Here is a 25,652-nt window from a genome sequence, read left to right on the forward strand (position 1 = left end):
CCCAACTGCTTCTTGGTCATGATGTTTGTCCAGGAATAGAAACCCTGACTAAGACAGGGTCTTTTCCCTCAACCATGTCCACTGGCCTCTGGGATCTCAGGTAGTACATAATTTCTCAACGGTCATTTTCCCTTTTAAAACTTGCTTCTCCCACCTACAATGCTGGGGACTGACTCCAGGCAATCTGCACATGAGGTAGTGTTCTAACTGTGAGTTACATCCACAGCCCTTCAGTCCCTTCTCTAAGTGGAGGACTTTCAGATTGTACCAGCAACCTTTTCCTGCAACCCACACTTCTGAGTACCCTCCTGCCCCCTCGTGTGAACTTGCAGTGGAGCTCAGATTTAACCTGTCTGAAAACAACTTCTGAACTCCCCTCTTTCCTCCATACTCTTCCTGCAGGTCCCATCTTAGAACAGGCCAAGCTTCCAAACTCCTGGACCTACATAAAACTTATCAGTTCTGCCTTCAGAATGCACCTCAGGTTTCACCACTTCCTGCCTTCACTCCCACAGCACCTAAGCTACATCACCTCTTGCCCGTATGACTAGAATTGCTTCCCTACTGCTTCTTTCCCTCCCTCCCTCCCTCCCTCCCTCCCTCCTTCTCTCCCTCCTTTTCTTGACAGCCTACCTCTTTACAGCAGCCAGTAATCCTAAATTCTGCCCTAGTAAGTGCCCCCCCCCCACACTGTTGACAAGGCATCCCCATGCTCTCCCTGCTACCAACTCACTTACAGCTTGGCCACACCCCTCAAAATGCCTTGTGGAAGCTTAGCCTCCACTGGGAGGTAATAAGAGGGGATCAGGCTGGACCTTCAAGAGGTAACTCAGTCATCAATTCAGTCATGGGGCCTCTTTCCTCGTGGATGGAGTCACGGAAAATAGACTAAGACAATGGGCTGGATTTTTTTCTAGGTGCATTTCAAAATTTTAGACAAATGAAAGAACAAACAGTCACAAAGGAGGTAGCTAATCTACAACCTACTCCGTTACAAAGCCTTAGATAAAACACTGTCCTCGACTTGAGTACCTCTGGTGACAAGAGACTGTCTGCTTAGCAAGGCAGGTGCTTCCATCTCAACCATCAGGAGCCCGAGGCTTACTTCTCCGTCTCTTGCTGCTTCCTGCAAGTCCCACGGAACACCAGAACGCAGACGGAGTTTCTTCTACCTTTCATTCCTTCAACAATGGCTGCTACCTACCCCAAGCCAAAGCCCCACGGTCTCGCTTCCTACAGTCACCCAGATGTTTCCAGTTCATGATTTCAGAGGACTGAAAATGGGAATTGGTGGTCTGCAGGTTCCTGGGCTCCTCCAGCCTGTGCGAGCAAACCGCTCTCCATGGTAGCAACACTGGCAAACTAAGACAGCAGCCAACAGAACACCCAGAACACCCAAGACACGACGGACGGACCGAGGAGGGCTGCCTGGCTTGCTCGGGATACCTTAGGTCGCTTGCTTGCTTTCTTTCTTTCTTTCTTTCTTTCTTTCTTTCTTTCTTTCTTTCTTTCTTTCTTTTTTTTTCCAATTTTTTATTAGGTATTTACTTCAGTTACATTTCAAATATGAAACCTTTGACTGCATGTCCCACTCATAAAACCCTGCCAGTGTGCTCGTAATACGTAAATAGTTATATATTACATACAGTATCATTGTTCTAATTATGCATCTCAGAAAACTTACACAAAAATAAAATGTTGAAAAGAGAAGAGGTTTGGGTGCAAGATAGCCCCGTGGGGTAAAAGTGCGAGACGCCAAGCTGGACGGCCTGAGCTTCGTACTTGGGGCCCGTATGTTGGAAAGAGAAACTGATCCCTAAAACTGTCCTCTGACATCCACACACATGCCACATACACACATCTATGTCTACACACATGTACACACATCGTAAGTAAATAAATAATTGTAGTAACTTTTCTAAAGGAGGATTTTATATAAAATATCGAGCAACTTTGAAGGGGGGGGATTTCTAGCGTTTCCGGCAGATACCTTCTGTGTGCCTGGGCTTTGGGCTCCACTTCAGAGACCACGTGCTCTGTCCTGCACCTCCACTTTTTATCCTCATCTCCCCTGTCTCAGATATCCCCATTTCCTCCAAAATATTCTGACAATTTCATGAGGCTTGTGTAGCTTAGATCACTTTATAAGACAGTCCCACACAACAGAACTTTATATAAGACAGTAGCCAGCACAGCATCACTGGGCAACAATGGCAAAGGAAGGGTGTTCTGCTTGAACCCATCCACTTGAAACACTGAATTATGTCCTTGGAATTACCATGAGTGTATAAGCCACTGCTTAGCTGTGAATGGCTAGGTTTCTCTGTGATAAAGGAAAAGGCCTAAGTGGAAACTGTGTTTTCCATGGCTGGAATATAGCTTAGTGGTAAAGTCCCTGCCTAGGGTCCTAGCACAGGAAACAGGGAGGTGGGTGAAGAGGAGTGGGGGTGGGGTGGTGGTTCAGCACCTAGAGCACTTGTGGGTAAAGCATAAGGCATAGAGACTGGGTTTGGATCCCCATACTGAGTCCCTACATTCTCTTTAGTATTCCTAATGAAGCCTCATTAAAACTGAATTTGAAATGGAAGACTTACGTGCCCCAGTGCACTTTGATGGAACATGTCTTCTGCATCACACCGAAGCCCTGCATTTCCTCCGTGTCATCAAAGTACGAGTTCAGGAGTCCTAACCCTTCAGGCTCAGTAAACAAGTCAATTTGACTAATTCTGTAATCCTGTAAAAAAACAAAAATGCCCACATACATACATATTACAGATACAATAACTATACCATATGTTGAACTTGCAATAAGTTCATTATTCTTTCTTTTATGATAACTAAAAATGTCATTAAAAAATTAATGTACATGTGTGAGTGCCTGCACGTATCACTTGCATGCCTTGTCCTGGTGGTGGAACTGGAGTTACAAACAATTGTATTAACAAAGCATATTTAGAAGATAAAGAAGAAAAAGAAGAAGAGGAGGAAGAAGAAGAGGAAGAGGAGGAAGAGGAGGAAGAGGAGGAAGGACTGGAGAGATAGCTCCGTGCCTAAGAGTGCTTGCTGCTCTTGCAGAGGACCAGAGTTCAGTTCCCATCACACACAGCAGATTTCTGGAAACCACATGCGACTCCAGCCGCAGAGGATCTGACACGCTCTTCTGAATTGCACAGGCATTACACTCATGTGCACACAGCCCCCTACATACATACGCACACACAATTGAAAATACCACCATATAAAGCTGAAAGGATAAACAATGTGAGAAACAACCATAAGATCCACTGTAACTGGAAATAGCAAATAAATGTTGGTAAATCACTCACGTACTACACGGGAAAGAATAACACACCCTCTCAATGAAGTGTAATGTGCAGATGAGCCTCAAGCCAAGTGGTTATGTGAAAAGCTTTTGCTGTACTAGCAAACAGGAGCTATATCCCTGAGCTTCCTTCCTGCACATACCTGAAGCTTTGCCCTAATCAATGTGCATCAGTTGGGACTCATGGTAAGCAGTTACTCACAGGAGTGTGATCTTGGGGAATAATCATGAAGTCAGAAAAAAAAATGACTAAGAATTGAAGTGATGAATAGAAAAGGGACAACAGCATTGTATTTATGGCACATTAGAATTATGCAAACAGGAGATCTGAATATGACCAACTACAGGGCAAGAACTCTAGTGAAGGATCAGACACAAGTTATGATGGCAAACTTCAGATGACTGTTTTAAACAAGGCTTTATTACACATATTATTTGATCAATAAATAAAAAACATAGGTATGTGCTACATTCATATGTAAATGCAAAATATTCCACTGAGAGGACATCTTAAAATAATGTTCCTCGGAGCTGAAGGGTTGGCTCAGTGGTTAAGAGCACTGGTAGCTGTTACAAAGTACTGGGGTTTAATTCCCAGCACCCATATGAAGGCTCACCACCTTCTTGTGCACCAGACACGTGTGTGGTGCACAGACGTATAAACAGGGAAAACACTCATGTACATAAAATAATGAAGTAGTAGTTTTCATATCTTACATGAGTTATCACACTATCTACCCTACTTGAAACACAAACTAAACTGGCTATGATGGAATACACCTATTATTCTGAGAGCTAGGGCCACATAGAGACATGGCTGCAACGTTAGGAACAGCTTGAACTACAGAGTCAGTTCATGCCAAAACCCTCTAGAAGATAAATCCTTTGGAGTAATGTTCATCATCTAAGTCCTCATCAGTGCCGACCTGGAGTGTGGCCCCAGTGTGTGACATGGAAACAGAAAGATCAGGAAGTTCAAGGCCAGCGTGAGCTACCCAAGACTGTCTTAATGCAAACAAGAGGAAGCACTGACCCAGGAATCAGGCAGCGCCTCTCTCTGCCGCTTTCTTCCCATCTTAGAAGCTTCCACTTTTCTCTACTGCACTCTCCCTCTATTGTATAAAGTTATTATTTAATCTTCCTTTTGTAAGACGCCAGAAATTACATGCTTAGAAGAAACATGTCGACTACGCCTTCTTCCTTAAAAAAATAAGCAGGAAATTCTAGCAGCTTCTGTAATTGGCCTCAAATATCTCAAATAATCTGGGCTTCTGTCGTTTAGAGGAAAGATTTATTTGGGCTCATAGGTTCAAGGGTCACTGCTTGGATCTAGGATGAGCCTGGATATCACGACAGCATATATGAACAGGGCAGGTCACCTATTGGCAGCTGTGAAGCAGAGACTCAGAGAGAGTCAAATGATAATTTAAATCCACATACGATCTGAGCTGAGCCTTAAACTAAACTATTTCTGTACTGCCTTTCTAAAGTAAAATACCTTACAGTACTTAAGGGAGGTAGAACTTCATGTAGACGTAAAATACTAAGCAAGGGACTGGAGGGATGGCTCAGCAGTTAGAGCATTTGCTGTGATTACAGAAGATCAGAGCTCAGGCCCCCTTACCGATGTCACTGGCTCAGAGCCACCTGCAATTCCAGCTCCAGGGGACAGGGGACCTCATACCCTCTTCCTGCCTTCATGGGCAAGTGTATACATACACACAAGTACACACACACACACAGAGAGAGAGAGAGAGAGAGAGAGAGAGAGAGAGAGAGAGAGATAAATAAATAAAAGATAAAGTAAATCTTAAAAGAAACCAGTCAGTTCATAGAGAACGCATGGCAGCCAGGTTCCTTAGTAAGTGGCTCCTTTGGGGAGCGAGTGGAAGGCAGAGTGAAAAATGTGCCTAATAGATTTATCATGAAAATGTCTAATGAGTATACTGTGTCTTTTCTAATGAGTTATGATATACAAATATTTACATTATAAAACATACATCTATAGAGTAGCAATCAAATGTTTTTTCATTTATTTCATAAAATGATTCCCTTAAATTAAAATTATCTCTGACACCCATCTCCATGTGCTGAGTGAAGTCCACCTTTCTGTAACCTACCTGAACCACGTGTCTGATGGAACCAATCACTACAGGTTTATCAGACTCTGCTTCTTCATCCAAAACTTCCTCTGTTCCCCAGATACTAGAGAGTTCCAGTTCACCTTCCTCTAGAGCAAGGGAGTGCCCTTCAAAATTGGCTTTCTCATACAAAATCCAACTGTGAATAAAACACAGAAAAGCCATTATCTGTTATAGTGATTGTTTAATTCTGGCCAATAAATACTGTACATCACTCACTAGAAATAGCATAAGCCCTTCCCTAGGACCAACCTTACTGGGTTTCATGAAGCCTCAGATAATTTAAAAAACCTCTACAGGTACTTCAGAGAATGTTTGAGTTTTCACTGTGATAGAGTGCCCATGTTCATAGAACTGAGAGGGGAGACTGTCATATGTGCTCTTGGATGAACTTTCCCCTCTCATGTATAGTATCACACATTTCTCTTAAAGGTATTATAATGTATACATCACAGTTGAATCGACAGATACATTGATACACAGAACTATATTTATGTTAACAAAAAGGAGTTTTGAAAGATTCTTCCAAGCAACCACACAGCACTAAGGAAAACATCGCAGTGAATAGGAGCGCTGACACCTTCAAGAGGCCACTAAGAGTTGCTAAAGGAGGGCTGGAGAGGTGGTCCAGTGGTTATGAGTGACTACTGCTCCTGCAGAGGACCTGAGTTTGAGTCCCAGCACACACTCTGGGTAGCTCTCAACTACCTGTCATCTACAGTTCTGTTGCCTCTGGCCTCCATAGGCACTTGCACTCATAAACACCAACACACACATATGTATAAAACTAAAAAAATAAATTGTTAAAACTAAATTAAAAAAGGTTGCAAAAGAGATTGTAACTGTCCTGCTACAAATGAAATTATCTTGCAAAATTTGTTTTTAACTTAATTTTCAGTCTTCTAATTTGATAATGAAAGCACACTTTATTTTTCTAATGAATATGTTCACTACTTAGAAAAACATATTAAAATATTAAAAGCCCTGTCAGAAAATATGTTGCATAATAATTAGAGGGAGATTGAAAAAAAACAGCTTATTATTGAGGTCATAACTCAGTTTGGTGTATACAGCAGCCGTTTCAGCTACACCAGAGGCTGGAGCAGGACCGCAAGTGGGGCGTCCAGTGAGTCTAAAGCCAGGCTAGTTACTTGGCAAGATGATGTGTGAAAAGAAAAAGGCAGTTGGGGGGTACAGCTCCGTGGCTGAGTGCTCCCCTCAATAGCATGTGTGAGGCCGACCCACAAGTTACTCATAAATGTTTGGTGCCCACCTCTTGACCCCAGCCCAGCGTGTATGTACAAGGTGAAGATGAACACGATACTCTGATTTTGTTTGCAATTTTTTTCTTCACTCAACTTCCTGTGCATTTCTGAGAGACAACTCAACCAGCAAAAAAGTTTTTCATTAATCTCTTAATCAAAACTAACTTTTGTCAAAAACTGAAAAATAAACAACTTCAGGTCACTTTGTTAGTGAAGTCTCAGAAACTTATTTATCTTTCCTTACAAGCTCATTTGGTTTATTGATTTATTAAATGATTGCCTGGGTGTGATGGTACACGCCTTTAACCCCAGCACTGGGAGGCAAATATAGGCAGATGGATCTCTGTAAGTTTAAGGTCGGCCTGCTCTCCATCGTGACATCTTGTCTCCAGTTTTCAAATGTGAGCCATGACATTCAAGTAGAGGCCAGAGGGCAACTTGTAGGAGCCAGGACACACTATGTGTGTGTCCTAGAAATGGGACTCAGCTCACCAAGCTCAGTGGCAAGCACCTCTACCCACTGAGCCAGCTTGCCAGCTTTGTGGTGTGTGTGTGCATCTGTGTGTGTGTGTGAGAGAGAGAGATTGGGTCTTGCTACATAAGACCAGGCTGGCCTAAAACTTTCCTTTAATCTCTTGGGATTATCGGCATGAGCAACCACATCCAGCTTTGTTTAACTTTGCTTAACCACATACAGGTTTAACAAGTCACACCTGACCTATAAATAGAACAAATGTAATTGTTTTGTAAGATTTATTTATTTATTTAATATATATGAGTGCTCTATCTGCATGCATGCCTGCATGCCAGAAGAGGACATCAAATCTCATTACAGATGGTTGTGAGCCACCATGTGGTTGCTGGGAATTGAACTCAGGACCTCTGAAAGAGCAGATGTGCTCTTAAGCTCTGAGCCATCTCTCCAGCCTGAACAAATGTAATTTTTAAAATATAAGTTTTACTTATTTTTCCGTGTTTGGGTTTTTGCGTTGCTTTGACCTGTATATATGTCTGGGTGCGGGCCTGTATGTATGTCTGGGTGCGGGCCTGTATGTATGTCTGGGTGTGTGCATGCAGTACCAGCAGAGGCCAGAGGGGATGTCTGATCTCATGAAACTGGAGTTTCAGATGATGCTGAGCCATCTGAGGGTGCTGGAAACCAAACCCACATCCTCTAGAAGAGCTAAAAGTGCTTCTCACTGCCAAGCCACTGCTTCAGCTTCCAAATGCAGTCTTTACCAACCTCGTCAGATACCCGAGTCAAGTCCATATTATGGATCCCAATTCTATCTAAAGCAATGTTATGTGGAGATATGTGGGGAGAGTTAAGTCTGTTGTACTGTATTTTTATGATTTGTCTGTCATAAACACGTATCACTTTTGTAACCAAAACCATGTGTGTTACACATGTTTCTTATCTTACCATCAACAGTGTTTAAATCATTTATGCTGATAAAGGCACACCCATAAATAAACAGTGAGGTCCAAATAGTAACTGAGAAAGCTAAACACCTGTGGTAAGTTGTATTTGCAGTATACTTTAACACTAGCTGTGAGCTGCACCTGTAGTGCACCCTAACACCAGCTGTGAGCTGCACCTGCAGTGTACCCTAACACCAGCTGTGAGCTGCACCTGCAGTGTACCCTAACACCAGCTGTGAGCTGCANCCAGCTGTGAGCTGCACCTGCAGTGTACCCTAACACCAGCTGTGAGCTGCACCTGCAGTGTACCCTAACACCAGCTGTGAGCTGCACCTGCAGTGCATTCTTACCATCCTCGGACAACTTTCACTAATATCACTGGAGAGAGGCGCCAGGAGCTGCAGTCCTGGATGTCCCCAAACACCTCGATGCACTCCTCAGAGACGTCGGGCTCACTGAATATCACTACCTGCAAGACAATAGAAACAGCAACATTTTGTCTCCCTTCACCAGATCAGGAGAGAATCTGGACTAGAAATTAGAATAACCTTACCTTGCCAGGCCGGGGGTTGAGTTTGCTGTGCATACTTCCTCTAAGAGTCTGCAATCAGAGGAACGGAAATGTGGTCAACAATTACAACACTACAGGCCAGTTGCCTTTCTCCACCTGGGATCCCTTAAATCAGAACAAAGTTACTTTACCATCTGTCAGCACTGAAGCTGTCTACCTTGCTCTACACTCAAGTTAGTGCTCTTTCTGAATTTACACAATTAAACCACAAGATTTTCCAAATGGATTCCCCATTACAGCCTCTACTCGTTTTGATGTCTAGAGTATTTCCAGCAATACTAGAAAATCTGGCGCCCAAAAGTCAGATCTATGCTTTGTATCAGTTCACTGGCTAAGAGCCAACCAGGGGACAGCGTGTCAAAGAATCTGAGTAATTACAAACGTAAAATAGAAGAGGAGGAGGAGGAGGGAGAGGAGAAGGAAGAAGAGCTAGAGGAGGAGGAATGAAAGGGAGGGAGGGAAGAAGGAAGGAAGAAGTCAAATACATCAGTTACACACACCCTCATTGGATCTATAGACACTGTGCTGGCACAGCAACTTCTCCATCATGTGACAAGTACTGGTCTAAAGGATATAGTGCACGGTGAGGCTGAGGACCAGTTTCCCACAACTGCAGCTACAGGAGAGGATGGGCAAGAGAGCCACAAACCCGAGAATGCCTAGGAATGCTACAGAGTGCATTCAAGGCCAGACGAGGGAATCCAGCCAGATGGTTTGTCTCAAAACAAAAAAAGTAAAAAGAGGGTCATGGAAACGGCACAACAGCAGAGCACTCACCTAGCATGTACAAGGCTGTGGGTTCGATCCCCAGAACAGCAAGAGAGGAAAGAAGAAGAAAAGGAGGTATAATACATTCCACAATATACACTGCACATGTCATTTTTAAAAGGTCATTTATGTGTGTGAATGTTTTGCCCACATGTATGGATATGTACCAAGTATCCTTTGGAAGGCAGAAGGTATCGGCTCCCCTGGTACTGGAGTGACCGACAGTTGTAAGCCACCATGCCTTTGCTAGGAATTGAACCAGCTTCTCTGGAACAGCAACTGGTGTTCTAACCACTGAGCAATCTCCCCAGCCCTGCATATAGTGTTTTACTCTCCCCTCTTTTGATGGACAAAATACCTTTTTACATGGCTTCGGAAGTAACCATTATAAGATCACCTGACGAGACCAGTAAAACCCGAAATGTGTAAGATAATAAAAATAATTATACATGTAAAAACATTACAAAAGCTGGCTCCTTGCAGGCTAGCCAGAGTGCCTCTCCCAAGGTCAGCCTTTGGTCTCACCCCTCACACCAGTGGGCTATGACCACAAGACCTAAGTAAGAGCCCTGTGTGGATTACTAGCAACCAGAGGGCATGTGCTGAGCTGTCTTGTGCACATGTGACAAGTCGGTAAACTGAAGGAAAAACCTAAAATTTAAAACAAAAGTGAAGAAATACATTTAATATAAGCCACAATCAACAAAGCCTAAGACCCAAAGAAAGACATTTTGAAAAATATCACAAAAGGCCTAGAAGTCAGCGAAACTCTTTATTTCTTTTTTTATGCCATCTGACTCGTTTCAGAGAGTAAATATTTTTTCCCGTTTCATGTGTGTGTGTGTGTGTGTGTGTGTGTGTGTGTGTGTGTGTGATGTGCATGTGTGTTCATGTGTGAGCACACATGTATGTGAGTGTGGAGACCAGAGGCTGACTGTGGGAGTTGTTCTTTCTTACTTCCTGCCATATATATTGAAGCAAGGTCTCTTAACAGGTCTGCTCTGAGGACCTTGTGTCTGCCCTTGCCAGCACTGGGATCATAGGTGGGTCACAGCACACGCTCTCACACACACACACACGCACATACACACACGTGCACACACACACATACACACACACTACATTTACATGAGGACCTTGTGTCTGCCCTTGCCAGCACTGGGAATCACAGGTGGGTCATGGCACACGCTCACACACTTGCTCACACACATGCTCACACATGTGCACACATACACACACACTACATTTACATGGGTTCTGGGGTTCCAACCAGTTCTCATGCCTGATACTTGGAAGGCAACTGCTTTAACAACTGAGCCATTTCCCCAGCCCTGAGAAAAATAATTTTAAAAATCAGACTTGCTGGGTTATAGCCAAATAACCAATGATCTACGACCAGCTAACAGGAACAAAGGCGGAATGAATGGGAAGTGGATCAGCAGAAACCTTGTGCTTGAGAGACATGTTTTGTTTTGATTTGTTTTTCTCCAATAAAACCTTTAGGATTTCTATGTAGTACAGGTGGATTGTCAAAAGGTGATGAAGATACACAGCTCAGTGATGAAGAGCTTATAATCGGCATGTGTGAAGCTCTGGGCCATGCTGCAGTGCTGGTCTGGGGTGGGGTGGTCCTGGAGTATGGAAGGTTTGTCCCAAGAACCTTTCCTGGTACCCCATGAGCTCAAAGCTATACTCATAGTAACAAGAGGCTATCTGCCCTTTCTGAGTGAGTATGGGTCCACAGCATGCCATTGCTCTGAAGGATTCACCCTTCTGATCAAGTATGGGGTCCACAGCACGCCGCCATCACTCTAAAGGATTCACACGTGGTTTTTCTAGGGGGCTGAGTTCCCACATGAACTTCTAATACAGAGGTGCTGCACAATTAAACAAAAGCTCTTCAGAGATCTCGATATTTAAAGGTAAATGGGTCTTTACAAACCCATTGGATGGAGCTCGAGGGCTCTCGTGGAAGATATGGGGGAAAGATCAAGGGCTCCAAAGGGGAACAGGAATTCCATAGGAAGGCCATCAGAGTCAACTAATCAGGCCTCTCAGAGACTGAACCACCAACCAAATAGCATACACAGGCTGGATCCCTGCACATACGTAGCAGCTATGCAGCCAGTCTTTATGTGGGTCTCCCAGTAACCAGAGCAGTGACTATCCCTAAAGCTATTGCCTGTCTGTGGATCCCATTCCCCTGGTTGGGCTGCCTTGACGGGCCTCAGTGGAAGAGAATGCACCTAGCCTTGGAAAGACTTGATGTGTCATGGTGGGGCTGGGAATATACACAGGAAGAAGGGGAGGTAGGGATAGGGGAGGGACTGTGTGGGGGGAAACTGGGGGCCAGTGACCAGTGTGTAAATTAATTAATTAATTAATTAGGAAAAAGTAAATGGGTCCTAAGACTAAAAGTTTAAAATCTACTAGTTTACAAAATCTATGAAAAGAGAACTTGCATGTAGTAATGCTGAAACCCTGTGTGTGTGCACGTGTGTGTGCACATGTGTGTGTGTTGGTCAGAGTCATGTTATACAGCTGAGGCAGGTCTTGAACTGTCTGTCTACCTGCCTCGGCCTCCTGAGTGCTGTGACTGGTGACATGCCTCATCACAACTAGCCAACCGTATATTTTGAAAAGGCTTCCCAAATCACAGAACATGAAAGGATTATAGCAAAACCCACTTCCACACCCTGCCCAGTGAAGAAGGGCGCCAGGTCCTTTCTGTGGTCATGTCTCTACTTGCCTGACAGCTTTGCTCACTGCAAAGCAAGCTACATTCACAGTCTCCCTCAACTTAAATAGCGAGCTTGGAGCCAGAAGGGCATAAACAATCGTGGGCTGGTGAAGGGCCCAGCAGCAAACAGTGTGCTGAATACAAAAGGCCTCACGTTCAGTCTCCATCAAAGAGGAAACGTCAGGCAGGTCAGAGAGGAAGAAATGGAAGTTGGATTTTGCAGCTCCCTCTATCAGGGGAAGAACCAATGCAAAGTAAACTTTATGCCACAAAGTCGAGGGAGACAAATTTCCATTTAGGTACTTTCCCAACTACACATATGACGCTTATGAAGTGCGAGTGAAACCTCAGAGCAAAGAGGAAGGAGAAGGGGGATCCTTGGGCTGGGTGGGGCCTTTGCAAGCAGAGGAAGCTGTTTTACACATCTTGAAAATTCTAAATATAGCACTGAGTGTTTCTACAGAGAGTACGAAGAACGTGAGTCTCCTAGGTTTTCTGATGGCTCAAAGCATATTTCCTATACTTTCTATATAGTACATTGACATCACAAATACCTCGAAACATAACTTATTCTCCCTGCTTGACCACAAATGTCTTGGGGGAGGGAGTGTTGGTGTCTTTTTTTCTTGGACTCCAAGAGTTCCTTGTATATAGATTTAAAAGTGCATAGTGGTGGGGGTAGAGGGGCGTGGTAGTGGTGGTGCACACCTTTAATCATAGCACAGAGGCAGGTGGATCTCTGTGAATTCAAGGCCAGCCTGGTCTACAGAACTAAGTCCCGGACGGCCAGAGCTACACAAAGAAACCCTGTCTCAAAACAAAACAAAGGGTACATGGTAAACAAAGGAAACTTACTGCATATGTACAACCCCTGTAAAATACAACCTGAGCCGCTCACTGCCTCTAGGTTTAGAAACACCCCATCTACATAAGAATTAGTACTTACCATAGAGTCTGATAAGGACATTCCAGAAAAGGAAAGGCCTGGGTCATACCGGCTTGCTTTGAACAGACCCAGGAAGTCCGTGTCCAGGCTCCCAACACTCGGCAGGTTCGACTTGAGAACACTATCGACGCCTTCGCTGTTCTTCAGTTTGGTTAAGTCCGAAAGGTTGTTTTCTGGCAAGTGTAGGTTGCCCTGAGAATTCACATCTTCCTTGCTTCCCTCTTTTTGTGGGTACTTTTCCATGTGGCTGGGACCCGGATGAGATGTATTTGATGAGTTGAAATTGAAGACCTTTAAGGAGTTGTGGGGTGCAAGGTGTGGCTGTTCTTTGTCCGAGCCACAGGGCAGGCCACCCTCCTTCCTGGGCTGTACCACTGATGACTGAGATACGGAGCTGTTCTGAGAAGTGCTAAAAGATGCACTCATTGTGTTGACTGACGTCACCGAGGGAGAAAAGATTTTGTCTTGTGGCAGAGAAGAAAGCATGCTTGAGAAAAGCGTGCTGTTTTCCAGCCGTGACCTCTTAATGCTGCCGCTGTTGATGTCCCTGTTCTCTTTGTCACTTGCTTCTGAAGTTGTCTGCGGCTCACTCTTCCCATTTGTGTTAGCGTGCAAGGACTTGAAGAGGATGCTCTGTTCGGTGGACGCACGCTTGGCTCTCAGTTTGGATATGGGGTCGTGGTTCTGCAACAAGTTCAAAGCTGGTGACACCTCTGCCTGGCTTTCCTTCTTCTTCCCTAAACCAATGGTAAACACGTTGGGATCAAACACTTTTTCCAAACTGTCCTCGTGAATGGGGGGCATAGCGAAGTGAGGGGCTGGAGAGTTTGGGACCCTGGCCTTCTTCTTTTTCTGGGGCACACATACTGCACTGTCCATCTTTTTAATAATTTCAGTGAATTTTTCCATATCAGAAGAAGAGTCCAAGACACTATCGTCACTACTAGCAGAAACGTTCAAAAGCCTGGCGGGGGTAGGTGGGCTGGTCACATTTTGACCTGGCCTTTGGGGGCCTTCTGAATGACTTCTACTGCTGGGAGAGTGGGTGAGGATGAACTCCGCTGTCTGGGGCGTCCCGCTGCTGCTCTCGATAGGTGGAGCCTTCTCAGGTCCTGGCTGTGTGATAGGTAGTCGAGACTGTGCCACATGTTCTTCTCTGTGATGGATGTCCTTGGGTGATGTGTCCGGTGCGTCCTCGTGCTGGGGAACACAAGTGGTGACAGAAACCACTTCAGGCTCATTACTGTGACAGCTTGGCAGCTGTGCCTCTCTAACTTCCGAGCTTTCTGCGATGACCTGAGAGCTCACATCCTGAGGGTTCTCCACAGGAAGCACAAAGGATCGGACCTGGACGAGGACTTTGGAGGGACACTCTTTCCCCATAGTTTCTGGGCTGTGCTCTGGGGTGGCAGGAGGGCTGGCTTCTCTCCCTCCAAGTTTGGAGACGGGAGTTTTCTCAGTGTGAGGAGATACTGGCGAAACGCATCCATTGTGGTTTTCTGACACTTGTAGAACAGTGCAGGGGACACTGCATACGGGAGCTTGAACACAGCCATCCTGGGGAGCGTCCACAGACATGGGTGCAGAAGGCGGGAGAGACAACTCCCTAGCTGACTCAGACACTGCTGGCTGTGAGTCAGAAAGTGCACCCTGTGGCTTTGGAGGAGCCTCTCTGGCATCACAAATGGCAGCGATGTCCTGTGCAACATCACTTGTCTTGTTAAGGACGGGGCCTTTGCTGTCAGCAGGCTCTGGCTGGCCCTCTCCTGAGAGCTCAGGGTCCTTCACAGGAACCAGAGCAGTGGGTCCTGGGTGGGAAGGACAGGCAGTGTCTGTTTGTACATCCAGCTTATCACTTTCATCAGGCTCAGGGCAGAGGACCTGATCCTTGGTGGGCTCTCCTTCCCCTCCTCTGGTGGCCGGAAGAATCTCTTCTCTGGGGACAGGGACTTCTGTGCCTTTCCCTTCTGCAGATGGCTCCTTGGCCACCAGGCCATTCTGGTGGCTGGTTGACACAGCTTTCTTTTCGGGTTGCTCCATTTCTTTGGCTTTTTTGGCTAAGTTCAGCTTAGCCCTCCCAACAAATGTCTTACTAGAGGGAGGATTGTTCCTTGTGTTCCGGACGTCGGGATGTCGGGGGCTACTGTTAGCCCGCTTGTTTTCAAATAAGGAGATTTTGTTGGCTGTGTTTCCCTTATGAACTGGCTGGCTAAATGGGTTGTGCTCATTTCCCAAACTGTCAGGATTCTTTGGAGTTTTCAGATTTAGTTCCACATGTTTGGGTCTGGCTGGGCTGCAAGGACAAAGCAACAGGGCAGTTAGCAGCCTGGTGTTAAGTAGGCATACAAATCACCTGCAAAAGAGACCACAAAGTCCGCACCCCCCTGGTGTGCATCTGCTTTCCCATGAAACTTCTTAAACAATCCTACAAACACTAGCACATATTTTTAATATGAAGTATCTCACCTGCATATGACAGATGAGATTATAAATCTAAGAAACTATTAATTTACCAAGTATTAATATTCATTCACAGCGAGTGGCACTGAATTGGCAGACATTACACGGTATAAGGAACAAATTTAAATACTTAATGCCTTCCCATATTTTAAATATGCAGGTTAATTCCCCAGACATAGATTATGTAATTTTATTTTATAGTAAAGTTTTGGTCACCTTTAGTTTTTTGGGACAAGGAGTCAAGTGGTTCGGGCTGGCCTCGAACTCACTGCTTCGCCGAGGATGGCCTTGACTTCCTGATCTTTCTGCCTCTACTTCCCAATTTTTCTGATGTACATCTGTTCACTATCTGAAATTTGTAAAGTATATATGTATATTTTTATTTGTGTGTGTGCATGATATGAGTGTGTGTATGTGTGTGTGTGTGTGTGTGTGTGTGTGTGTGTTTATGCATGCATGCATGCATGTGTGAAGTCAGGGGACAACCATGGGTGTCGGGCTTCTGCTTTGCTGAGACAGTCTCTCGATGTCCGCCACTGCACGCCCAGGCAGTCAGGTCTGGGAGCTGCCAGGCTTTTCTTGGCTCCATCTTCCATCTCACTATGGGAATGCTGGGATTAGAGACACGCACTCCCATGACCACCTTTTCTGTGGGTCCCAGGTCCTCACACTGAATCCATTGAGCTGTCTCTCTGAACATGGAAAGTGTTTTTAAATCATTCATAAACCTGCTGCTCATCAGCATTCTGCCTCATTCCCAACGGTTTCATACGCATAAATATTTTACTAGAATGAAAATGGCAGTGTTCATAGGGCTTGCTTGGCTGCTTGCCTTGTGCTGAGACAAAAGGATGAGTTAACGTTATGACCTCCAGGGTCCTAAGACTGAATTCCTTGGAATTTTACACAAACATTAGCAGAAGCAAATTTTTTACCATGTGGCTATACAATAATTTGTTAACTGATTTTGTTAATGTGTCTAGGGCAGAGTCTCCCAGCTCATTCACATTTCTTAGGTCTAATTACTTACTACCGGGAATAATGTCTTTAATGTACACAGTGTGTTCTTTCATAACAACAGACTGTGTTGTGTTGGCATTAGCCTGCCTTGGCCTCAGTCCTGGCTCTCACACTACTATCTGTGTGAACTTAGTCAAAGCAAAAGCATTTCACATATCTGGCCCATTGCTCTCTTTCGTATCTGTAACTTAAAAGGTAACACAAAACAAAACCCCTCCAGAATTTAGAACAGAATTAATTTTTATTTCACACAAAACTTAAGGTTAAGGGAATTTTGGAAGTCCCCTTGAGGGGTTACACCGAGGGCTAAGAGAGGCTACAGGACCAGGAGGCTCCCCATGGCTGCTTTCAGACAGAGCCACTCCCACTTTTTTTGTTTTATGAACCATTTTATATAAACATTCCTCGGGGCAGGCAGAGGAGCTTGTCAGTTTGTAGCTAAATGCAAACCACCGTTTGCCGAGCACTTGGGAAGTTATTTAATTTGGTTTACCCAACGTACAACTTGCGTGCTCTTTTCTAAAGGGAGAAAGCTGAGATCTAAGAAGGTACGTGACTCCCCTGAGGCCACCTAGCTGGTGACAAGGCCTCGGTTTGAAGCAGGAGCTCAGGTCTCAGAAGCCACATTACACTATGTGGTCGGACTAGACTGGCCTGAAGCCCCCCGCAGCCGCTTTCCTTATCAATGGGGTGTACGTGTGTGTGTGTGTGTGTGTGTGTGTGTGTGTGTGTGTGTGAATGAGGAAAGGATGGGGGATGGGAGAGGGGGGTGTTCAGTGAGATATCAGGTCCATCAGAAAGACAGGGTTTGCAAATGCTGTGTTAATTAATTATTGCTGTGTTAATTAATTAATGAGCAAAGGCGACAATCTGAGGAATCTTAAAAGAAGAAAAAGCGGACCAGTCAGCACAGGAAGAGGACATCACTGAAGTAGACATCAAAGTGCATCTTGGGATGTGCAAGGAGAATGTCCAGGTGAACCCTCAGCTCCCTATGTGTAGCACATCTGCTCATTAAAGATTTACACCAGATCAAAATACCTTTTACAACCCAACTCTCTACCATTAACTTGTGTTACCAAGAGTCCCTGCAATTAACCCAGTTGGGGCTGATTAGAAGGCAGGCTCCTGTAATGCATGTTGTAATGCTTTCATTATGAGGTGAGAGGGAGTGAAAAGAGCCACAGCTACACTGTAAAAGGAAGTGCCCCCTTGCCTTAAACACACCCGGCTGCGAAGAGAGACCCTGCAGAAATCAGTCTTTGAACAGGATTAAGTCATTGTTTTTTAGCTGATACAATCTTTTTTTTATTTTTCTTTCCCAAACCAGGCTCACATCTCAATCCTGTCATTTGGGAGAGAAAAGCTGAAGAATGGCCTTGAGTTCCAGGCCAGCCTTGGCTACACAGTGAGTTAGGAGCCATCCTGAGCTACAAGGTGAGCCCATCAAAAAAACCAACCAACCAAACCAAACCACACCACACCAAACTACAGCCAAAAATCCAGCCACGACAGGACTAAAGGTCTAAAAGCCTCTGTCAGATTGACAGAAGTAGGCCAAAGAACTAGATAAAATTCTTAATTTTCCGCTTCATTAGTTTGCCAGCTCAAAAGATAATTTAAAGACGGTGGTAAGGAAACAGATTTTAAAAAGAAATGACTGGTAGTGAGAAAAAAAAAGATACTTGGCTCAGTTCTGGTAGGATGCAGACCCAAAGAAGAGTTCCATTGTAAGATCCCTTCCAGAACTTGTTTACTGATCCCTTAACAGTGTAACATTTCTGGTTTTTCCACTGGTGTCTTCTGATTGGATGACAGGTGGCACGGCCAGCCTGGATTTAGTCCTGCAGCGTTTCTCCTAGCTAGACTTAGCAGGTTTCTGTGTTCCGTCACACTCGTCTTCCACAAATAATGGGCATCATTCAGTGGGGAAATTTTCCTGACGCTACCGTTACAGAATAAATAGCTGATTATGTCAAAGGTCTCCAGGCTGCCAGCTGATGAGACAGTTCAACCTTATTCATTAAGCACATTTCCCTCCTAGCTTCCAGACAGACCTGTTTCAAACCTTACTTCTTTTTAGGACATCAAATAGAATGAAACCATTCAGTTCAAAAATGATAATGCTGCACATGACGGGCCTTTTTGATAAGTTTGCGAATCACAGTGGGACAAATGTGAGAAGTCAGTGATTTTCACCTGCTGGGAAGAGTCACGCTTAGCTTGAGCTCAGTTCTACAGAGAGCTCTCCTGTGCTTCCGGTTACCATCAAGTCACAGCCTAGGCTCCTCCAGGAACCCGGTGACTTCTTGTCCTGTACAATGGCAAATGAACCTTTACAATGGCAAAACCCACCCGGCCCTTTTAATTTGATTTGTATGCTCCTTACGGCCACAAGGGGGACTTAAACGGTGAGGGCAACGGGCTGCATCACAGGTATGGCTCATCTCCCCCCACAGCACACAGAACAAAGGGCACTTAGTAGATACTTGCGAAATTGCTACACTTGCAAGCGAGTAGGTACAGTCTGTTGTTTTGCGTCCTTTTACTTAGGAAATTTTCAGTAACAACACCGATCATCTCATTAAGAGAAAAGTCATTTCCAGCTCAGAAACAAAAGTGCTCACTAGATCACCTGGGGGGGGGGAGGGGGATTATTAGAGATGTCCTTAACGCTTGCTTTAGGACAATGTACTAACCCCATAGTAAAGTTCTCTTAAAGTCTTCCCTGTCAATGCCACTGGGTCACACTCAAAATACTGCTGGCTCCTGAAATACCCCGTAACACTTTGGATAAAGAATATAATTGGCTCTGTCAAGTCATTAAGTCTTATCTCTGCTGTTTACGTAAACACGGCGCCTCAAGGGATAGATCCTATTTTCGCATTCATTTAACTTAGATCTTAAAGCAGGAATTAGCGATGGAGGCTGCCAAATGTGTCACACCCCAAGCCTTAGCGCTACAAACAGTTCTTTCTCTCCTTGAAGTTTTCACCAAGAAAAAAAAAAAAAAAAAAAACAGGTTACAGAACAACCATCAACCCTAAACAGCCCCCTGCTCAGACTGACTCCTCAGCTACTTACAGGGTCACTTTGGTGGTCACAGTGGACCTGCCCACACCGAACTGGTTCCTGGGCTTCAGGCCGTCGGCGTCGGACGCTCCTGTTCCCCTGCTCAACTCTCGGCTGCGACCCCCGTCACCCCGGCTATCGAAGTGGTGGGGCAGCGGACCCCTCTTGTGCTCTGGCTTGATCTCAGGCAGCAGCGAGCTGCTTTTGACCGTGAGCTCGCGCGGGACGACGCGGCCCGCCTCCTCGCCGCTGTCCGCCGCGGCGGGCGCCCTCTTGGGTGGGGACTCCTTGGCGGGAGCACGCGAGCCACTGCCGGGCGAGCTGGGCACCGCCTCGGGGACGCGGCTGCGACCCTTCCGCTTGGTGGGCGACGGGGGCTTGCCGCGGTCCGGCTCCCCTCGGGGTTGCCCTCTGGGGCAGGAGCTGACCTTTGGCTCTGGGCAGGCGACCGGGGCTGTGCCTCCGTCGGGAACCGCTTGTACCGATTTCACTTTCTTTTCCGCCAAGGAGTTCTCAGCCGCAGAGTCTGGCGCCACCTCGTCGTCGAACACCGCGTCGTCCTTGGCCGCATTCTCGGGCGCCATGGCATCCGCACCCGGGGAGTCGGTGGATTTCTGTGACTTCCTCCGCCGACCAGACCGGCGGCCGCTTGACCTCTTTTCCATGTCGTCCGAATCCTCGCAGTCGTCTGTCCCCGGAGCAATCGAGGCTGGCTCGTCCACTTGAGCCACCTCAGTTTTGCTCAAGTAGATGTCCAACGTTAGCACTTTGGTGGGATGCGCGCGGTCGACCGGCCCGGCTGTGCGGCTGGTCTCTGCGTCCTGGGCGGGAGGCTCACCTGGAGGAACCGCGTCCCGGGTCCCCCCCAGAGAGCCCGCTTCGGCACCCACGCCGGGGGCTCCGTCGGGGGCCTCTCCCACTCCTCCCACGAGGTGCTCCTCTGGCGGCGACCCCGACACACCTCTAGCTGTCTCTGGTTGGAGGCCAGCGCCAGGCAACGCGTCCTCCCCCGGACTGCGGGCGGGCGTCTCTGAGCTCTCCTGCCTGGAGCGATTCCCTGGTGAGGAATGCAGCAGCTCCTTGGCAGCGGTGGTGGCATCTGGGAAAGTCTCTCCCTCTGCCTGTAGAGGTTCTAATTGGGCTGAATCATTGCTGTGGCACTGCTGCACAACCCCTACATTGATGCTGGAGCAAGGTGACAGTTCGGCGTCGCAAGGGGTTGCCTGAACACAGCTCTCAGCGGGCTGGCCCTCAGCCTCCTGCCTGGGGCCCTCCTCGCCCGCGTCGGTTGCCTTTAGTTGGTTGTCCTGAGCCTTAGTTTTCTCACTCCCACTTTCTAGGACTTTAGCAGAGGCCGATTTCCTATTTGAGTTGGTGGGACTCTCTAATCCGTTCCTGGTGTTCCTTCTCCTTCCCGCCGTAAAAAGAGTGCCAAGTTTTTCCAACACTGGTTTCCTTCTGGTGTCTTCTGGTGGTTGTGCTCTGGACTGGAAAAGGAAAAGAAACGGGGAGAGAAAACTTGAGAATCCGTGTTGTTCTGCTTTGGTAGGTTACAAAACTGCTGCGAACCACCTTGGCAATGGACCAGGTGTGTTTGACAATGAACAGGAACAGCCAGGCGTGGCAGCACACGACTGTCTGGTCTTTGTTAAGCTCCAACAAAATTCACTTTAAAAACTAGACAGAGATGATGGATAGATAGATGGATAGATAGATAGATAGATAGAGTCTCATTATGTAACTCTTGCGGTCCTAGAACTCATCAGGTAGACCAGACTAGCCTTGAATTTATAAAGATCTGCCTGCAAGGTGGGGTTAAAAGCACGCACCACCATACCTGTGTGGCTAAATATCTTTTTCTTGAATTTTTGGTTGTGAGCCTAACCTTAATGGCTGAGTCATCTCTCTAGCCTTAAATTTCGTTTCCTTAAACACATTTTCGAAGCTACATTACTTACAACAGCATTTCGTTATAAGTGTTCTTAACCGGAACGTCCAGTTATTATATGCACGTAGTAGGGGCTTCTGCTTTTACTTCTTTCCTTAGTAAAAATGCAAATTTAAGCAACCAGGCGTGATTTCGGGGTCTGCGGTTTGCCCTCCAAGTACCTTAGGGAGTTATTATTTTACAGAAGCAACTCCCTTTATTTTCTGGGAGCGGGGTTGAGAATGGCGCAAGGAAAAGTTCCTAGTGGCCCTCTGGACAACCTTAGGAACACCTGGGTCTAGCCTTCAGAAAAGGTGCAGGAATGCAGCACCTGGCCCCGCCCAACGGCAAGGCGCTCACCCAATGAGGTCCCACGTGCCCGCGTTCAAACTGCGCGCGCTGCGGAGCGCTGCCCCGCCTCTTCCCAGCTCACCCCTAGGTTTCACCAGGGACAGTCCTCAAGCTCCCGGCTGAGGGGCAGGGGCAGGCGGCAGGCCAGCCTAGCAGACACTGCCCGGAGGGCTGCAACCGGCACCAGGTGTTGCAAGTTCTTGCAGCCAGCGTGCGGCCCCCGGGTCTATGACTGGGAGGAGTGGGTAAGGGGTTGCAGGGTTGGAAAGGAAGTCGAGAGCAACCCTTCAGGGCAGCGTGTATGCGGGATCAGCCCGACTCCCCGCAGCCCCCTACCTAAGGACAATCCCTTAAGAGCCAACCCTTAAACTCAAGACCCAGGCGAGAGAGTCTAAGCCCCAGGAGGCAGAAAGCAGCCCCACCTTTCCTAAAGGGTGAGCGTTTGTTCAGGACCGTACTGAGTCACCACTTAGGGATTCCCGGCTCAGTCTTAACGCAGATAAGCGTCCCCCCCCCCACCCCCATTTGAGCTACAAAAGCAGCCGAGGGAGTCCGGAGTTTGTGGGAAATGTAAAATGCCTGGGTAAGAAGCGCTTGGGATCGGCAGAGTCAACAGGCATCTGTTGAGACAGACCTGGTAGTGTAACCTTGCTGCAACCTAGTGAGGTAATGTGTTCCCTACAGCACACCGGAAAAGAGGTTCCAAAGGCCGAGACCAAAACGAGGCATGCTGGAGGCGGGGCGATAAAGCCCGCCTTCAAACCCATGCCTTCCAGTTCCAATTAGTGCCCCTTCTAGTCCATCCCAGAGGACATGCGGGTGCAGAGGGAACCTCTGAACCCTAGGGCCTCCAGAGAAACAGAGCACGGGCTACACAAGCCCAGACCGGCAGGGCAGTCGGCGCTCCAGGGAAAGCGCCGAGAAGCTCAGCTAGTCACAAGTCGCTAAAGTGCTGCTAAGAACCAGGGAACTGCAACAGAGGAGACAGATAAAAGTCCTAGCCACCCAGAGCTCCTGTGACCTAAGTGATTTTGGCTTATTCCAGTTCTTCCATGCTTATGTCAATAATAGAGAAGGAATGGGATGTGGCTTTAAAAACTACACGAAATCACCCCGTTTCCTAAGGAAACATTGGCGGGTTTGGTTTTGTTTTACAAATCAAAGGTATTACATGACATGTTTTCAATGGAAATATCTGCCCATTGAGTCCTGCTTAGGTACTAGAGACTCACAAAATGATTTACATAGTCATCTTCCCAACAGCCCTTACAGTTTGTTATATATGCCAAGATTATGTATCCCTGTCCAAAGCTGCATACCTGGACAGACCTTCTGACTCTGAAAATAGAGCCCTTTGTTTCTATTGCCTGGACAGGCCATCAAGCATGCCCTGAAAAAGTAGACAGGAACATGACCCTGAGTCTATTGGCTCAACTCCAGTCCCTGTCAAAATTAAACAACTAGAGTGTGTATCGTTCTGCCGTGCACAGTAATGTTGCAATCCATTTTCCCATACGGAGAAGAAACTTAGTCAGCAGTCCTGTATTCGGTATAAGCACCCCCACCCCCAACGCTCACTCTTAGTTGTAGTTGCTTTATTATAAAGCTTGCCCTTCAACCTGACTACCTCTCACACCCCCTACCCATACTAGCACTTTTATAACAACTTCATTCAGAAGAGCCCAAACTGGAAACATTTTAGATCTTGGTATATCTAGGCAATAGCTTAGTACTTGACAATAAAGAGAGAAGCTTTTGACACTCCAGGGCATGGTAGATTCTCAAAGGCATTGTGCTAGCTGGAGGTGAGGAAGTAGCCTGGCTGCCTAGCAGGTTTTATGTTCAATTCCCAGTACTATCACCAGAAACCCCTTTGAGGGTAGTCAGAGCCATTTTCTATCTTGATTATGGTGATGGTTACACGTGTGCACACAGCTCTCAACACCTATCAAATGGGTAGACTGGCTGGGCACTGTGACATACCGGTCACCCCAGCCACTCAGGAGAACGAAGCAAGAGGATTTCTTTTTCTTTTCTTGGTTGTTGTTGTTGTGTGTCTCTGACACAGGGTCTCACTATGTAGCTTTGGTTGTCCTGAAACTCACTCTGTAGACCAGGCTAGCTTCAAACTCACAGAGATCTGCCTGCCTCTGCCTCCTGAGTGCTGAGAATAAACAGATGCACCACCACACCCAGAAGGATTGCTCGGTAGCAAGGGCTTATGGCCAAACTGGGTAAATAGGAAGACTCTAGATCTTTAAAGGGAAACCAGGCCAGACAGTGGTGGCGCATGCCTTTAATCCCAGCACTTGGGAGGCAGAGGCAGGAGGATTTCTGAGTTTGAGGCCAGCCTGGACTACAGAGTGAGTTCCAGGACAGCCAGGGCTACACAGAGAAACCCTGTCTCGAAACCCCCGCCCCCCAAAGAGAAGCCAAGCCTTGTGACGCAGCAGAGTGCCTCCTAGCTCTGGCCAGCCTGACCTGTGTAAGGACTTCCAGGACAGCCAGGGCTACATAGCAAGACCCTGTCTCAGAAAACAAGCTGAAAAGTCAAACATTCAAAACACGCTCACAGGCAATTCTAGCACCTGAGAGATGGAAGCAGGACAATCAGGAGCTGAGGGTCATCCCTGACCACAAAGTGAAATCAAGACTAGTCTGGTCTACGGGACACCGTGTCTCAAAAGAACAAAGTGAAATAAATACAAAGATGAGTTTGTCCTAACATGTTATATATCTTAATAAAGTTGCTTTAAAGTAGTGCTTTTCCTTGGGAAGTAAGAAACAGTGTGTGTCAGGCGCAGTCCTCCTGGGACTATGCAAGCTCTCAAGTCACTACAGAGGCTCCTCTTATCTCTAGGAAACGAAGATTTCCCAAGAGGCCGTCCTTTCAGGAACTCAGGAACCATCCCCTCTGAGCAGGACCGGCTGAGCAGGGCTCAGAGTGTCCATCCACTGTGTCAGGAGAAAGTCTTTGAGAAACACCTTTCTTAAATTTTCTTAAGCAAATTGCACATTTCTTTACACCTAGAGATTGTTTCTGTCCAGTGTTCACGTGGAAAGTCTGGTAGATAAAGAGCCAAAACACAGGAGACAAAGAGTAAGCTTTGGGTTAGAGTCTTACACCTAAGCTAGGTGGCCACAGACCCTGCACCTTCGCCCTTGTCAGGAAGACCTACGTTTGCAAAGACCTATCAGGATGCCTCATGCTTCCTGGTTATTCCCGTCCCAGCTCCCCGCTCCTGTCCACCTAGGGTCCTGTATCATGTAAAATCAGTTGTACTCTTCTGTAAAAAAGAGTGACAGAGCCTTCGGTTCTTATCTCTTTTCTCTAATTTCCATACGTACTGATGTCCAAAATAGTGGTGTTCCTGATTATAAAAAGCTTTCATTTAGAAAGGGTTTCTTTTAAAAGGCAGATTCCCCATGCAAGTCAATGCCAGAGCACTTGTCTGGCAGCTCAGGGTCCTGGTTCCATCCTCAGTTTTTCCCCCAAAGGCACCTTAGGGCAGCAGGCAGAAGAACTGCTATGAAGCACTACAACCACAATATGCCACTGCTGGGCATGGAGGCATACCCCCGAAGGCATTTAAGTCAGCACACACCTCACAGATGCCCATGTATGATGGAGTTTATTCCATAGCACA

The 25,652-nt window shown here is 46.6% G+C and overlaps 1 protein-coding gene across 1 annotated transcript in view; it reads right to left on the bottom strand.

Annotated features, from left to right (window-relative positions):
• Crybg1 (crystallin beta-gamma domain containing 1) overlaps positions 1 to 21,259 on the bottom strand; it is a 54,288-nt gene extending 33,029 nt beyond the window's left edge. The window contains exons 1-6 of the mRNA XM_021205363.2: positions 19,740 to 21,259; positions 13,176 to 15,468; positions 8,704 to 8,751; positions 8,501 to 8,619; positions 5,443 to 5,602; positions 2,595 to 2,734 (exon numbers count right to left, since the gene is read on the bottom strand). Coding sequence (XP_021061022.1) covers positions 2,595 to 2,734; positions 5,443 to 5,602; positions 8,501 to 8,619; positions 8,704 to 8,751; positions 13,176 to 15,468; positions 19,740 to 20,392 — 3,413 coding nt within the window. The 5' untranslated portion in view covers positions 20,393 to 21,259. The remainder of the gene's footprint in view (positions 1 to 2,594; positions 2,735 to 5,442; positions 5,603 to 8,500; positions 8,620 to 8,703; positions 8,752 to 13,175; positions 15,469 to 19,739) is intronic.
• Positions 21,260 to 25,652: the final 4,393 nt, after the last annotated feature.

Source organism: Mus pahari, chromosome 9, assembly GCF_900095145.1.
Source record: "Mus pahari chromosome 9, PAHARI_EIJ_v1.1, whole genome shotgun sequence".
Taxonomy (NCBI): Eukaryota; Metazoa; Chordata; class Mammalia; order Rodentia; family Muridae; genus Mus; species Mus pahari.